This window comes from Glycine soja, chromosome 9, assembly GCF_004193775.1.
Source record: "Glycine soja cultivar W05 chromosome 9, ASM419377v2, whole genome shotgun sequence".
Classification (NCBI taxonomy): domain Eukaryota; kingdom Viridiplantae; phylum Streptophyta; class Magnoliopsida; order Fabales; family Fabaceae; genus Glycine; species Glycine soja.
Genome location: NC_041010.1, coordinates 44,423,374 through 44,437,863, shown reverse-complemented (window position 1 = coordinate 44,437,863; position 14,490 = coordinate 44,423,374). Strand labels below are relative to the sequence as shown.

Sequence of the window (14,490 nt, the reverse complement as noted above, 5' to 3'; positions counted from 1 at the left end):
CAGCACTACAACCGTGGAAAGAGGGGGAGAGAGAAGAGTGAGTGATTTATGCGCTAGTGCTAAAGTTTATTTTTTCCTGAAATTTTACTGTATTTAATGGACATTAACCTAGCAATTAACGTGTCCAAAATTTAAACCACAATTTCAAATTGTCTATTATAATTTTTAAATATGAATATTATTCATAACCATTAAACATTTGAATCAATCAATAGAGATTCAAGAATAAGTTCTACACTATTGTGAGTTGGGTCAGACAAAGAGAGAATTGTGAAAAGATTAGTCCTTTTATACTATACTATAGTATATTAAAATATAATATATATTCTATGTGAGACATTTGCCATAAATTTCCTTAGCGCAACAAGGCTGGAGGTTTTGCAAACGTGTCCATACAGAAATGGCTCTACGTAACGAAGATCTATAAGGTTTTCTCGATATGCTAAAAATACAGCAAAAGAAAAGAAAAATTCCACGTACCATCACGCACACACTTTCTAATTCTATCTCTATGCAAACTTGCACTCATCATAAAGGCAACCCACTCTATACGGTAAATGCAGTTATGCACCATTCCCATTCTCAACGCTTCTTTTTCGCACCTATAAATTTCCCTCCCAATTCCCCTTCTAAACCACACCAACACAACACAACTCATATAACCACATTCCCTCACTCTCTTTCTTTTTCATTCTCTTTCTCCTCTCACTCACTCACCATTGCCACTAATGAGAACTCTTCACTACTACACTTCAACCCTCATTAGACCACAGTGCACAACCCTCGTTCAAACCACCAAACCCGTGCAAAAGATGGAGAAAATGATGAACATGCCCCAGTTGCAATCATCATCCTTATCGTCGTCGCCACCATTGTCGAAGAAAGTTGGGAAGAGATGGAAAGAGTACCAAGGAATGAACAATTGGGACGGTTTATTGGACCCATTGGACGAGAACCTTCGCGCTGAGATTCTCCGCTATGGCCATTTCGTCGAGGCTGCGTATAAGTCCTTCGAATTCGACCCTTCTTCTCCAAACTACGCCACATGCAAGTTCCAAAAGAACACCCTCTTCGAACAGTGTGGGTTACGCAACACAGGTTACAAGGTAACAAAACACCTACGTGCAACCTCGGGGATCAAATTACCTAGCTGGGTAGCAACACAATCGAGCTACGTTGGGTACGTAGCAGTGTGTAACGACAAAGAAGAGATCAAACGATTGGGTCGAAGAGACATTGTTGTTGCCTTTAGAGGAACGGCAACGTGTTTAGAATGGCTCGAGAATCTTCGAGCCACTTTGACACATGTTTCTGTTCCATCTGTTGCAACAGGGATCACAGCAGACCCATGCAGCATGGATGGAAATGGAGCAATGGTGGAAAGTGGGTTCTTGAGTTTGTACACGTCAGCAGGTAGTAGCAAACAATCATTTACGAGTTTGCAAGATATGGTGAGGAAAGAGATTGGTCGGATTCTTAAAACTTACGAAGGAGAGAATTTGAGTTTGACGATAACGGGGCATAGTTTGGGAGCGGCATTGGCCACTCTCACGGCATATGACATAAAGAACAGTTTCATTCGGCAGCCGCCGGTAACGGTGATCTCCTTTGGCGGTCCACGGGTTGGGAACCCAAGCTTCCGGCGGCAGCTGGAGGAAACTGGGATCAAGCTGTTGCGCATAGTGAACTCCGATGATGTTATAACCAAGGTGCCCGGGTTTGTGTTCGATGACGTGGACAAAACTGACGATGATGTGGCATGCAATGGAGGTGCCCACGTGGTTCAGAGGTGGATTCGAAAGCGAGCGGAAGAGGTACAGTGGCTATTGTACTCTGAGGTTGGAAAGGAGCTACGCCTCTGTAGCAGGGATTCTCCGTACCTCAGGGGTGTCAACATTGCCACCTGCCACGATTTGAACACCTACTTGCACCTTGTTGACGGCTTTGTCAGTTCCACTTGTCCCTTTAGAGCCACTGCCAAGAGATTCCTTCAGCATTGAGTTTCCTGAATTTTGAAAAGAATAGAAAAAAAAAAAGTGAGAAAGTAAAATGTGTTTATTGGTGGTTTAATTTGTCTTAAATCAACGATAAATCTGTTTTCTTTTATCACTTTTTTCATCTTAAAAGAATGAGTTTGTAAATACCAGCGCAAATCTTAACATGGAAAGAATCATGAGAAAAAGAGAAAGAGCCCCGGAAATTAGTTACTTGTAATTATGTGAAAAATTAGTGTTTGGTTTGTCACTTTTGATATAACATGGCTTTATTTTTTTTTGGATTGTACTATTCAATGACTTTTTATTTTTTATTTTTTATGCATATTCTTATGCTTCTGTCCTTTAATTATATTATGGCCACGGAACTTATTACCAGCAACTGATTGAAGAAAATTCTAGATTTGTGCAGTAGAATTTTAATGTATTATTTCATATATCATGTAATTGCTAATTTGCATGTAATTTTAATATCTCGCGTAAGAAAATAACATAACACAAAAATATCAAAAGAGTGGCGTGCAACAAATTGGCTCAAAGAAGAAAAGCTGGTATCAACAACTAATATAATAGTTTTACAAAACTAAAGTTGTAAGTGAGCGAAGAATGGGTAACCGAGGCCCCATAGATGGCCTATTTTTGAGTTCTAAGCAGAGAGCTAGCAAGCGTGCTTTCCACCATTGAGGTTCGCAATGTACATGTCCACATCAAGTTGCTAACGAAAGCTACTTCCAATATGTGAAGGTTAATAATGCAAACATGTTTCCGTGTAAGGAATACATTTGAATAATCTTTGCTAAGAAAAACAAGTGCTCTTACCTATAAGGAAAGCATGGGCACAAGAAACATTCCCTAAAATTTTACAACGTTATGCATTTTCAATTCCAGATACTTCATCAACCCTACATTTTTTAGTAGATACTTCTTTGATATTTTTTCATTCCAATATCTTTGTTAATGATCGTGCCATTGCCACCCTTAGTGCCCGTCTCAATCATATCTAAGAAGAGGGAAAAGGGTGTGGCCATTGCATAGTTTTAATTTCGGTCCTAGCTAGTTGAGACATAAGGTTGCAACTACGTCGCTGTTTCCAGAATAAACAACGAACAAATGGAAATAAAAACCTAGGATTAGTCGTTTCCTGTAGTTCAAATCATTAATTCTTCTCCAAAGGCAGTGCACATGAAATGAAAGCACCACTCCTAGGCAATAATCTATGGGTCTAAAAGAATGGGTCAATTTTGAAGTAGTCAAAATGATATGAATGGAATTCTAGCTTCAGCATTATATGCAATGGTAAGTCAATATTGATCACATACATTGCATATATTATATATAGCAATTGGAGTCAAAAAATGGTTGAAAAATTTAGTTACAAAGGAAAAGTAGTTTTCATTTGTTAACAAACTGATAGATAGGTCAGTCCCTTTCGTTTTGATAATAACTTGTCAAACTGAATCTTAGGTTAATACGAAAAGATATACTGTATATGATTGTAATATATATTTATAAAAAAAATTAAATAAAATTTTTGAAGTTGCGGTTGTAATATATAATTTATAAAGATGAAAAACAGAAGAAAGAAATATGATAAATATAAGGAGTGATGTGATAAAAGAAAGAAACAGAAAAAAAAATTTAATGTATGATAAATATAAAAATTAAAATGTGAAAAATCAAGTTAAAAAAAGAATTAAACTTATATACATATTATGCGCTTCCTAAGTGCAATTAATATATCGCAGTAAAATAAAATGTAATTAAGATATCGCAGTAAAATAAAATGTAATTAATATATCAATGCTATATAAAAATGTATATAAAATAAAAATTAAGATATCAATGCACGGTTAAGCTGCATCTTGCAATCTTTAGGATACGTATGCAGGTTCCACTTGTCAACACCTGTAACCAGATAAGTAAGATATATTTGTGGAATTTGTAAGAGACTCAATAATCAGCATATAGACTTTCTCACGAAAAATAACCAGTACCTAAAATTGAAGAAAGTCAATAATTTGTACTTTATAGTTATCAAAAGATTAATTTGGCGTGTACAGACTTGGGTTGAATCCAAAAAAAAAAAAAACCTTATTGATTAAAAAAATTATAGACTTGGGTTCATGGTTAATTTGATGGGCGTGGATAAATTTTGCTAAATACATTTTTTTAAAAGTAATACAAATTATTTACTCTTGACTAAATGTGATAATCAAACAAATGAATCAATTAACATAATTTTTTAGTTTAACTAATATTATTGAATTCCAACCCTAAATATTTAGATATGTTATATATTTCATGAAAGAATTTGATAGTAATTATATCCGGTTTGAACATGCGCTTTATTCGTTCAATCCTCGGGTTCTTTAATTTGACCGTTTATTTCTTTCCAAGTTTTGAATCTTTGACATATATACTCTATAATGTTAAATTTGCGCATACAAAAGTGTTAGGTTGTTTCGCACAATGATATATAATCAAGTCTTGGTATACATCTACCTATTCTTCCTAAACCACTATCTTATCATTATTTCTTTTCTGTGACGTCGTTCTTTCATAGCTCTCGAAGCAATGATGGAACTCCTTTTCTTTTTGTCATTGTCAAGTGATTCCGTACGTGTTGGGACATCGTATATCTATTTCTTATTTAGATAATCTAATAACAATATTTTTCCACTATTTTGACCTTTCATCAACATCAACATATATATGAGAATCGTGATAAGCAGCCATTCTTGGTGGCTAGACAACGACGTAAAAATAATTGTAAGTACTTAAATAAATGTAAAAGAATCCTCTGACAATTACTAGCTAGGCTGCTATTCAGAAAAAAAATGCTGCTATTTCGTAGGAATGTACTTCTAATAATTTGCAGTAAAAAATATACTTCTAATAATTTAGTTTTATTATATATTTTGGATATCAGAGGGTCTTTAGCTTATTCACCGATAAAAAAAGGAGGGTCTTTAGCGTATATTAAATGAGATAAAGATTGTACACACACACACACAAAAAAGAAGGATAAAGATAAGGGTGACTAAGTGTATAATAAAAGAAATGAAAAGCCATAAACATGACATATGATGCGATGGTGACGAGGTAGTGTAGATGAGTATAAAAATTAAAGTGTGAAGAAACCAGAATTATATATTTAAAACGTCTATAATTGAAGCGTATATGTAATGTAACACACATATCAAACGAATGGGAGAGCTTTTGTAGCTAACATTGTTCTCATTCCCATTTGTGCATGAATTATGTAATGTGACTTCATTTTTGTATATAAGGTATATGATGTGCTTATTTTATAGATTAAAAGCTTTCTTTTACAGAATAAAAGCTAATGATCTGTTTACATTGAGAAAATATTTTTCTTCTTTTTCAATTTTTAATCATGAAAATATTTCATTTTTTATTTTAAAAAAAAATCTATATAAGAAATATCGAAAACAATTTTTTATTGTTTTTAGTATTTTTTATACGATTTACAAACTTTTGAAAAGAAAATATAAAGTAAAAATAATGTGATAATTTTATAATTAAAAGTTAAAAATAATTTTATACAATCCTTAATTACCTTTTTGTGTTATTGAAGTTCTTTTCCTAATTTACTTTTTACATGATTCTTTGTAGCGTTACCTGGACAACTTTTTTCAATTAATTACACAGGCTTTGGATTCAATGATAATTGTAATATAGAAATATAAGTTACTGTTTTATTTGAGTAATGAAATATATTGATAGCAAAACAGGAGATAGCTGCGTTGATTGAATCATTCTATTTTTATTTTATTTTTTATTTTTGTATTAAGTGTTGTTACAATTTTTAAGACACTTTGTTCCTCCATCAACATAAAGAATCAATGTTGCCGACAAAAATGATAGAAATAGAATGTTTTTGATAGGCATGCAGCTTGAAAATTATATGTGAGATCCATGTAAAGATATATTTTGTAAATCTCACATATGCAATAATGCTAGCTACTAGCTAGAATCTACCAACTCCAGATCCATATGAACGGCATGTTTATGTTTTCCGATTTTAACCATAATAGCATTCCTATGATTTATAAGTTTTATTGTGGTAATAGTAATAAGGATATTATATGTACATCTCTTGAGACTTAATAAAATTACCCTAGATATATCCTCACTTTTTATTTAATATCATTTTGACATCTTTGGATTTATATAATTTCATAAAAAACAAAAAAATAGTCTATATTAACTCGAATGATATAAATAAAAAAGGATATATTTCCTCCTTTTTTTACATTATTTTGACATCTGTGAATTTATATATTTATCTATAAAACAAAAATGTCTATATTTAACAAAAACAATTTAGAAGAGTTATGTCCCTCTCATAGTGCTTGCATTATCTTGGACTTGAAAATTGTGCCAACTCAAGTTAATGTGTGTAAAAGAAAAACATTACCTCAAGTGCAAGGTACAGTATTCACCTATTTTTATCTTGTTTGGTAACAAATCGAATTTTGAATATAGTCTACATGCATGACTTAAAACTTTTTAGATTTTGTCTAGCTAATAAATTTTTGGCTCTTTATTATGTGCAATTTAACTCTAAGCTAAGAAGAAAAAAATGTTTTAGTGAATTTTTTTTATTTATAGGAATAAATACTAACTTTAAAAAATTTATAATAATTAAACATTTCGTTTAATTAATTAAGTTAGATCTCCTTAATGGTTGATATCTTACTTGACACTCTGATTTGATTTGTGTACTTAGATAATGTGTAACAATATTATGTTTCAATGTAATGTGTTCCTTTAACTTCAATACTAACGGTAGACTTTATTAAGGTTAAATCATGAACATAGTTTAAGGTCAAGACGTGTAGTGTTTATTTTTATTTTTTAATTGGTGACTTTGTAGTTTGTTTCTCTTTATCTCTCTAGCTAATTTGACCTTATAAGACTTTTTGTTTATGGGTTGAAGTACCCATTTTTTTTTTTTTTAATAATACTCTGCTTATAAAAGAAAAGAAAAAACAAGATGGACATACACTGTTATGTTGTTACATAAATTAAGAGGACCAAGTAAAATTTTGTAAAATTTCTGGGTGTAAGTATAATCTGGCTTAATAATATCAAAGGTAAATGACAATATGGCACTGTTTGATCTCATGTGCTCACATATTTTATTTGGTGGCAATTCATGGCCAGGGCTTGCTTCGACTTTAGACCATGGGTTTGTGACACGCTTTTACTACGATAGACACTTGAATCTGATGATTTAAATCTCTGCTTCTCTTGTACGGGCCAAAAATTGAAAAAGGATAAAAACAAAGATGCATATGAATGGCCTAATAAATCTATATTTTATATCTAAACTAAGGACAGCAAATGGGTCTTAAAAGAAATATCACATATCACAGGTGTATGATTGGCTAAATAACTCAAGATGTTGGTCCCATCTCATTTATATTCACTAGACAAGGTCATCAAATGGGAGCAAAGAGAGATCAAAATGTTCTGATTGGCCAAATCACCCAAAGTAAGTCCATCCCATCTCATATATCTTCACTAGACAATTTGAGTGTGGCTTTTGGCATGAGAGAGTATATTTGTCAGCAAGTTAAACGTGAAACGGCCTAATTTGAAGAGAATGAAGTGCAGTATTATGTTGAGCTCCTCTAAAAGTTGATGAAGAAAGGAAATTCCATGCAATTCATGTTTTAGTCAATTCCATGCAATTCATGTTTTAGTCAATTCTACTGAACAATATCAATATCAATTCATGTTTTAGTCAATTCTACTGAACAATATCAATATCAATTTATTTGCATGAATTCACTGCTCATTACAGAAAAGGTACACTTCGAATTGGACAACAGTCAATTGATTCCAGATTTACTTAGTATATACAAAAATTAATCAAAGTGTATGAAAAAAAATTAGATTTTGACTTCTTTAAAATATAGGATATATATATATTGGGAGACAAAGTTTGGAGTCATAACTATTTATTTGAAAATTGAAAAATGGTTGAAATTTTAATAACTTTTTTTTACAACGAAATTTTAATAAATTAACTCACAATTTATTTACGTGTACATGTATTCAATCAATATATTAACATTGAGTTTTTAATCAACAATTATTACTAAACTTTAACTTTCTAACATGTGTTCTGCACTTTAAAAGAGTTAAATCTAGATTTTTTACTTATCAAATGAGTCTAGAAAAATTATATATAAATATATGAGTATGCGTACAATATTATCTAACCTGCACTTGCGAATGTTTATATATATATATATATATATATATAAAAGATCTTTTAAGTACATTTCGAATTGAGTGGAATGTTGTACTTGTAGTTAAAGTTTTTATTTTATTATTTTTATAACATTTTAATAAAAATATATTCTTTTATGTTATTAATTAAAAATAAAATATATTGAAGATGAATATACTACATTTAATTAAAATGTGAGTAATAAGTTAAATTATATATATCCATTGAATATGGATATATAACTTAAAAGTTGTTATGTGTGCAAAAAATCTGTTTTACTAAAAAAAACTAATTAAAAAGGGTTAGCCAAGTTATACAATAGATTATTGACAAATTCAGTGCATATTTCATTCATATATAACATGCTAACCAAAATAGGTTTTAATATAAAAAAATTCATACATTAAAAGTAAATGTGAACCCAAATATAATAATACCCTAGTCAAATTTTATCTTATTATCCTTTTTTTCTTTTGTCTCGAGGCATGTGAAACACGTGCACAGCTGCAACTTTTCATTTTTTTCCCAAGCAAATAAACAAGTTTTAATTGTAACCGAAGTTAATAACCTTTTTTTGTATACATATATATGTTTTGACTTATTAGATTGAAAGACATCAATCCAATGTGTTATGCCCATCATGCATATGTTAAATATGTGTAGTGTGCAGATCATGGTTGCTATATATAGCCTCTGATTGAGTGGGCAGTTTAATTAGCTAGAGACTTAATAAATAAAAATTCATAATGTAAGTATATATTTATCTATAAATTGTTTTTATAATTAAAGAAAAATAAATTAAACAAATTTATATAATTTGCGAGTTGTTTTTATAAATTATCTTTAAAATATCATTAAAATAAAGTGAAAACAACAATTATAAACATATTATAGGTTTTCTAAAACACCTGCACAGGTATTTATGTCATAAAATAATCCAAATAAATCATAAATAAACTCTTTCAAGAATACTCATGATATTGTAGACTATAATTGTCACAAACAAGTGTACTGTGCGTCTATGCCAGTATGCCTTAAAAGTTATAAAAAAAAGTTTTTCTAAGAAACTACATATTTAGGTTGCCAAAGACAATATTACGATTAGATCATTTTAAGCTAGGGAGTTATGTGATTGGAGGATTCAAAGAACTTAATTGGTGGGTATTTGGATTTAATTATTTTTAAAAATGATTTGAAAAATTAATATAAATGCAATCGATTATATGAAATAAGTGGTGTTTGAATGTTAAGTGACTTTAAAATAGCCTTTCTCATTTAAATTACTTTAAAAAAATCAATCAATTTTATAGTAAATTTAGAAGAAAAATAATAATAATAATGAAGTATTTACAAAAGAAGATCACGTGTTTTGGTAACCAATCATGAAGTTATTATCAAAAGTTTGTGGGGTCTATACTCAATGGTTGCAAGCATGCATTATATTACATCATTCTCTTGAAAGATTGATGGGTCAAAATCACATTTGGATTAGACTCTCACAATTTGCAATTCTTCTGACACAGCTGTTACATGATCCCATTTGCTTAAGGGTTTTGAACTTTTATTTTTCGAATTTAAACTTTCATTGAAAAAAAACTGATATATAAGTTATGTTTACAAAGTATTTCAAATTAATGCAATGCCCTCGTGTGGCAACGATGAAACTCCCAAGTCTACTGTTGTTCAAGTTAATCAATTTTCTTATGTAAAACGTGAAATTTATGAAAAAAACTTAATCCGTAAAAAAAAAACGATACGAAAGAATTTAAAATACTTACACACTATGCTAAATTAACTTAGCTAAACTTTTTTTTTGGAATATATAATTTAAGCCTTCTTCTGGAACTTCTCTCAATGTAAATTAATTTATTTGTCTACAATCCCTTATATCTATTAATGTAAAATCTAATCCAATTTATTTCGTTTTTTTTTTCTTTTGTCTTTCTTTAATATATATATATATTCTTTTCCTCGGCCCATCTATTTCGTTGTGTTCTTTTATATATATATAAACTTGAATAAGAATAGATGGATCAAAGGATTAAATTAATTGAGAATAACAATCCATCGTATCTTATTTTGAAAAATGAATTACATAATTAACAGTACTTGATTTATCAAAATCAATCCAGACCTGTTGTGGACATGCTGGTGGTTTAGGGATGCGAGAAACAAGCATCAGAATTGTACGTGTGAAATTGTTCTCCACGTTTGCCTAGAGGTTGCAGGAAATTACATGTGTAATTTAGTGTAGTGTGTTTCCGTTTGTTTTTATTCCTACACTTTATAAATAAATAAAAACTTAATTTTTTCACTTTTAAGAAAAAATTATTAAATAGTTTTAGAACAGATTCTTATATGTTAATTTTATGATTTATTCAAAATAATTTAAATTTATAAATAACCATTTGTTTTTAAAAGTTATGTTAAAAAATAAATAATCATTATTTTAAAGTGAATTAAAATAAACAAATAAAAAAATTATAAAAATAATTTTATGAATAAACGGGAGAGTATTTTGAAATATTAATTGATGGATTGAATGAATCTTATTAAATGGGTCATGGATGCATTGATATTTTTAATGGATCTAAATGTGGTGACCTGTGCAATGTATTATGTACGTGTACATTTTGGTTATAAAAGATCAAAATTAATCATAAAATATAATATAGATATTACTATTTCTTGATGTAAATAGTTTATTCTATTTTAATATATTTTTACTTTTAAATTATTCTAAAAAAATTTAATCAACGTAATTGGGATTTTTGATTTTTTGGTGGGATCCCAAAGTATTCTCACTAACTTTATTTATTTGTGTTAGTTATATGTGACTAATCCTTGATTCAAAATTTAATCACACTTAATTAAAGTTCTTTGTTTATTTTTAAAAGTGTATTATGTAAGGATCAAATCTATGTTGTTTCCACAAATTTAACATATATTTTCAACTGAACTATAACTATTTGATAATTATTTTATAATTTAACTTAAATGTTAACATGTTCTCATATAAATATTGATATGTGTCTCATATATTTTTTACTTTGATGTTATCTTATTCTTATTGTTGTTTATATTTACATATATGGTTATATATATATATATATATATATATATATATATATATATATATATATATATATATATATATATATATATATATATATATATTTGTATAAAAAGTTAAACTTATGTGATGTACATATTCACTTCTAATTTTTAATATAATTTCAAGTAATTTTTATTATCTATTTTTAAGATATATATATCACGTATCATGATTTATATATATTAAAAAAATCTCATGGAATTTTATATTCAAGACACAAATATTAAACTATGTAATATAAACACTTATCACTGTACTTTCCATATTAATATATTTATGTAAGTCTACAATTTTTTTCATAAACCAAAATTATTTTAAGTATAAATTAATTATAAAAGCTTTTATATTAACATTGTTAAAAGATGACTTTTAACATATGCATAAGCTAATTTTAGCTTATCACTACAAGAAATAAACATATTCACAATGAATTTTTCAACAACAATTGAGTTGATAAAGATAGATATTTGGTAGTAACATTTGATTGTTGATAAGATAATTAAGATTTTCCTTTCATAAAATCTCTTATGTTTTTCTTTTTCATAAATTTTTATTAAATAAATACTTAACTAAATTATTTATTCAAACACGTCTTAAACAACATAACTAAATTGAATGTTCTTCTAAGTTAAATTTGATTTATCAACCTCTTAGTTATCGAGTACACAGGTTTTTCACATGATGGTTTCTAATTGAATGCTAACAAACATATTTTTAAAGACACGTTTTACAAGTCTCAACTAAATTTATGCATGAAGTTAATGGGTTTTTAGAAGTCACTTTTTGTCAAACGAATTGGGTCAGCCCAACTTCCAAAGTACAAGCCTTTTTATTTTTTTATAAAAAGTAAAGATATTTTATAAATAAAATTACTTCCACAAACTGTAACAATTAAGCCGTCTTAGCTCAGTGGTAGAGCGCGTGGCTTTTAACCACGTGGTCGTGGGTTCGATCCCCACAGTCGGCGTAATTTATTCTTTAATTGCTTGTCATAATAGATATATAATGTTGTAAGGAATATAACATTTTCTTTTACTTCAATTAAATTTAGCTATGCTAAAAGTGATTTTAACTCCATTAGAATATAAGGTTAATTATAACTCTTTTATTGTCACTTTCTCCTCCACCCATGTTTTGCTAATAAAGTCATAGAATGCATGCAAATGAAGATTCTTTTAGACGTGACATGTAAATGAATAAAAAAAACATAATAAAATAATTAAAATTAATAGGGATACAATTATAATAGTAAAACAAAATGATAGTATAACTACATTTTTAACAACTAAACCATGCTTAAATTTATTTATTTTTTTCTTAAAAAGTTCCTATAGAAAATTTCTTTTAAAATGTTTAGACTATAATTGTTTCAAAACATATATACATGCTAATTAGTTCAAACTTAGTAAGTATCTGGTTGTCTATTAGACTAGAATACTTAATATTTATAAATGACTCGTTCGTTGAATAACCTGTGTAGTATTAATGATTTTCATACCGTCCATGTTTTCATCAATGTCTTTAGAAATATTATGTTAAAAGATTATTAATCTTCATGGTGAATTGTGATCATTACTACTAAAAAATGCTTCAATGATAGTGATTCAACGACAACCGTCATTAAAAATCGATGGCATTTTGTAAATATCAGTAAAATTACAACAACGATTTAAAAAAAGGCCACTAAAGTCGAAAATCAAAGATGATTCTTGGGAGATTTGTTGTTGAAATCGCTAATTCAAAGATGATTTTGAAAAATCATCTTTATTAAAAGTCTAAGTGTTTTGACTTTGTCTTGAGCCCTTTCTCAAAGTCTAACTCTATCTCACTACCTTGCAACCTCTTAGAGTCTCTTTGTGCCTTCTTTTACTTGCATCTCTATTGAAGTTGTCCATCGCCGTCGTTGAAGCTACCTTCTATAGAAGCTCGTGCGTGGCCTCGTTGTGGTTTGTTTTCTCTCATTCCCCTTTGCCCTCGCCCTTGTGATTTTTGGAACTCGTGCTCACAATCTCCATCAAATAGGGAAATAAGGTTAGTCCAAATTATTACTTTCTGGTCTTTTTGGGTTTAGGAAGAAAAAGATTAGGGATTAGGTAAGAGAGGACTGAAGTGCAGAAATACATTAGGTTTTGGTCTTCCTAAACTTTCGGCATTTTAGAAACACAAATAGGAACCCCCACACTACATAGTTTCTCTGCAATTTTTTTTTATAGAATGTTGCGATTTAATCTTTTTTGAAGCTCTATTCGTGCTCGTGGAATGTCTGCAAGGAAGCCAATTCACTCAAGAGTTCATCGGATGAAAAATTGGTTTGTTAATCATATTATTGCCATTTTTCATCCAAATTTGTGAAAATTTGTTTCAATTTATATTTCTTTAAGAGACATTGTAGATCTCCTAATTCTTATGCTACATGGTGATGGTGCCAGTACTCAGGAGATTGTCAATTTAAGGATGTTTTTGTCATGTTTGATTATATTTAGAAGCAATCATATATATGATTTGTTATCTTTGCTTAAATGATTTGCTTGAGTTGTTCTATAACACAAAGGGGATTGCCTGTACAATTTGATGACTTATTCAAGAATGCTTGGGATGAGGATGTTGTCGTAGAACAAGAAGAAAATGGTATTTGATCTACACTAAATCCATTTTTTACCTATGTTTTATGTATGGGAATTCTTCCATTGTACTATAAGTATAACCAAATGAACCAAATCACTGCGATGAATGTAGATCGTCATTAGATCAGATGAATTTTCACTTCTTTTAATGATTTTGCTATTTTTTAAGGTCACTTATCCGAACTAGAGATTGTTACGTTAGAAGTTGAAGTTTATACAACTAAGGTATCTAATAAAGCACATGAGAGTGAAATGTCACTTGATGATATTTGATTAGCTAACTTAGAACGATCAGAACTACATTTGGATGGATTTAATGATGAAATTGGACAATAGAAGAAGGAAGTAAGTGCTATGGACTAAATTTGTCATGAATTGTGCTTAAAATAAAACTTAGTGTTTCTTATTATGTATTATGTTTCTGCTGCTGTTTATGCAATAATATTTCCTCAACTAGTGGGATAAGGCTTTTGTTGTTTATGATGCAATGCT

The 14,490-nt window shown here is 29.3% G+C and overlaps 1 protein-coding gene and 1 non-coding gene across 2 annotated transcripts; both read left to right on the top strand.

Annotated features, from left to right (window-relative positions):
• The first annotated feature begins 654 nt into the window (after positions 1-654).
• LOC114425714 (phospholipase A(1) DAD1, chloroplastic-like) lies at positions 655-2,395 on the top strand. Its single transcript, XM_028392664.1, has one exon. The coding sequence runs from the start codon at positions 729-731 to the stop codon at positions 1,998-2,000; it is 1,272 nt and encodes a 423-aa protein (XP_028248465.1). The 5' UTR covers positions 655-728; the 3' UTR covers positions 2,001-2,395.
• Positions 2,396-12,269: 9,874 nt separating this feature from the next.
• On the top strand, positions 12,270-12,341 carry TRNAK-UUU. The gene has a single exon. It is a non-coding gene; the product is annotated as a tRNA-Lys (tRNA).
• Positions 12,342-14,490: the final 2,149 nt, after the last annotated feature.

Bases quoted from the DNA above. Each gene is read 5' to 3' on its own strand.
- LOC114425714 (XM_028392664.1), top strand. From the start codon at position 729: ATGAGAACTCTTCACTACTACACTTCAACCCTCATTAGACCACAGTGC.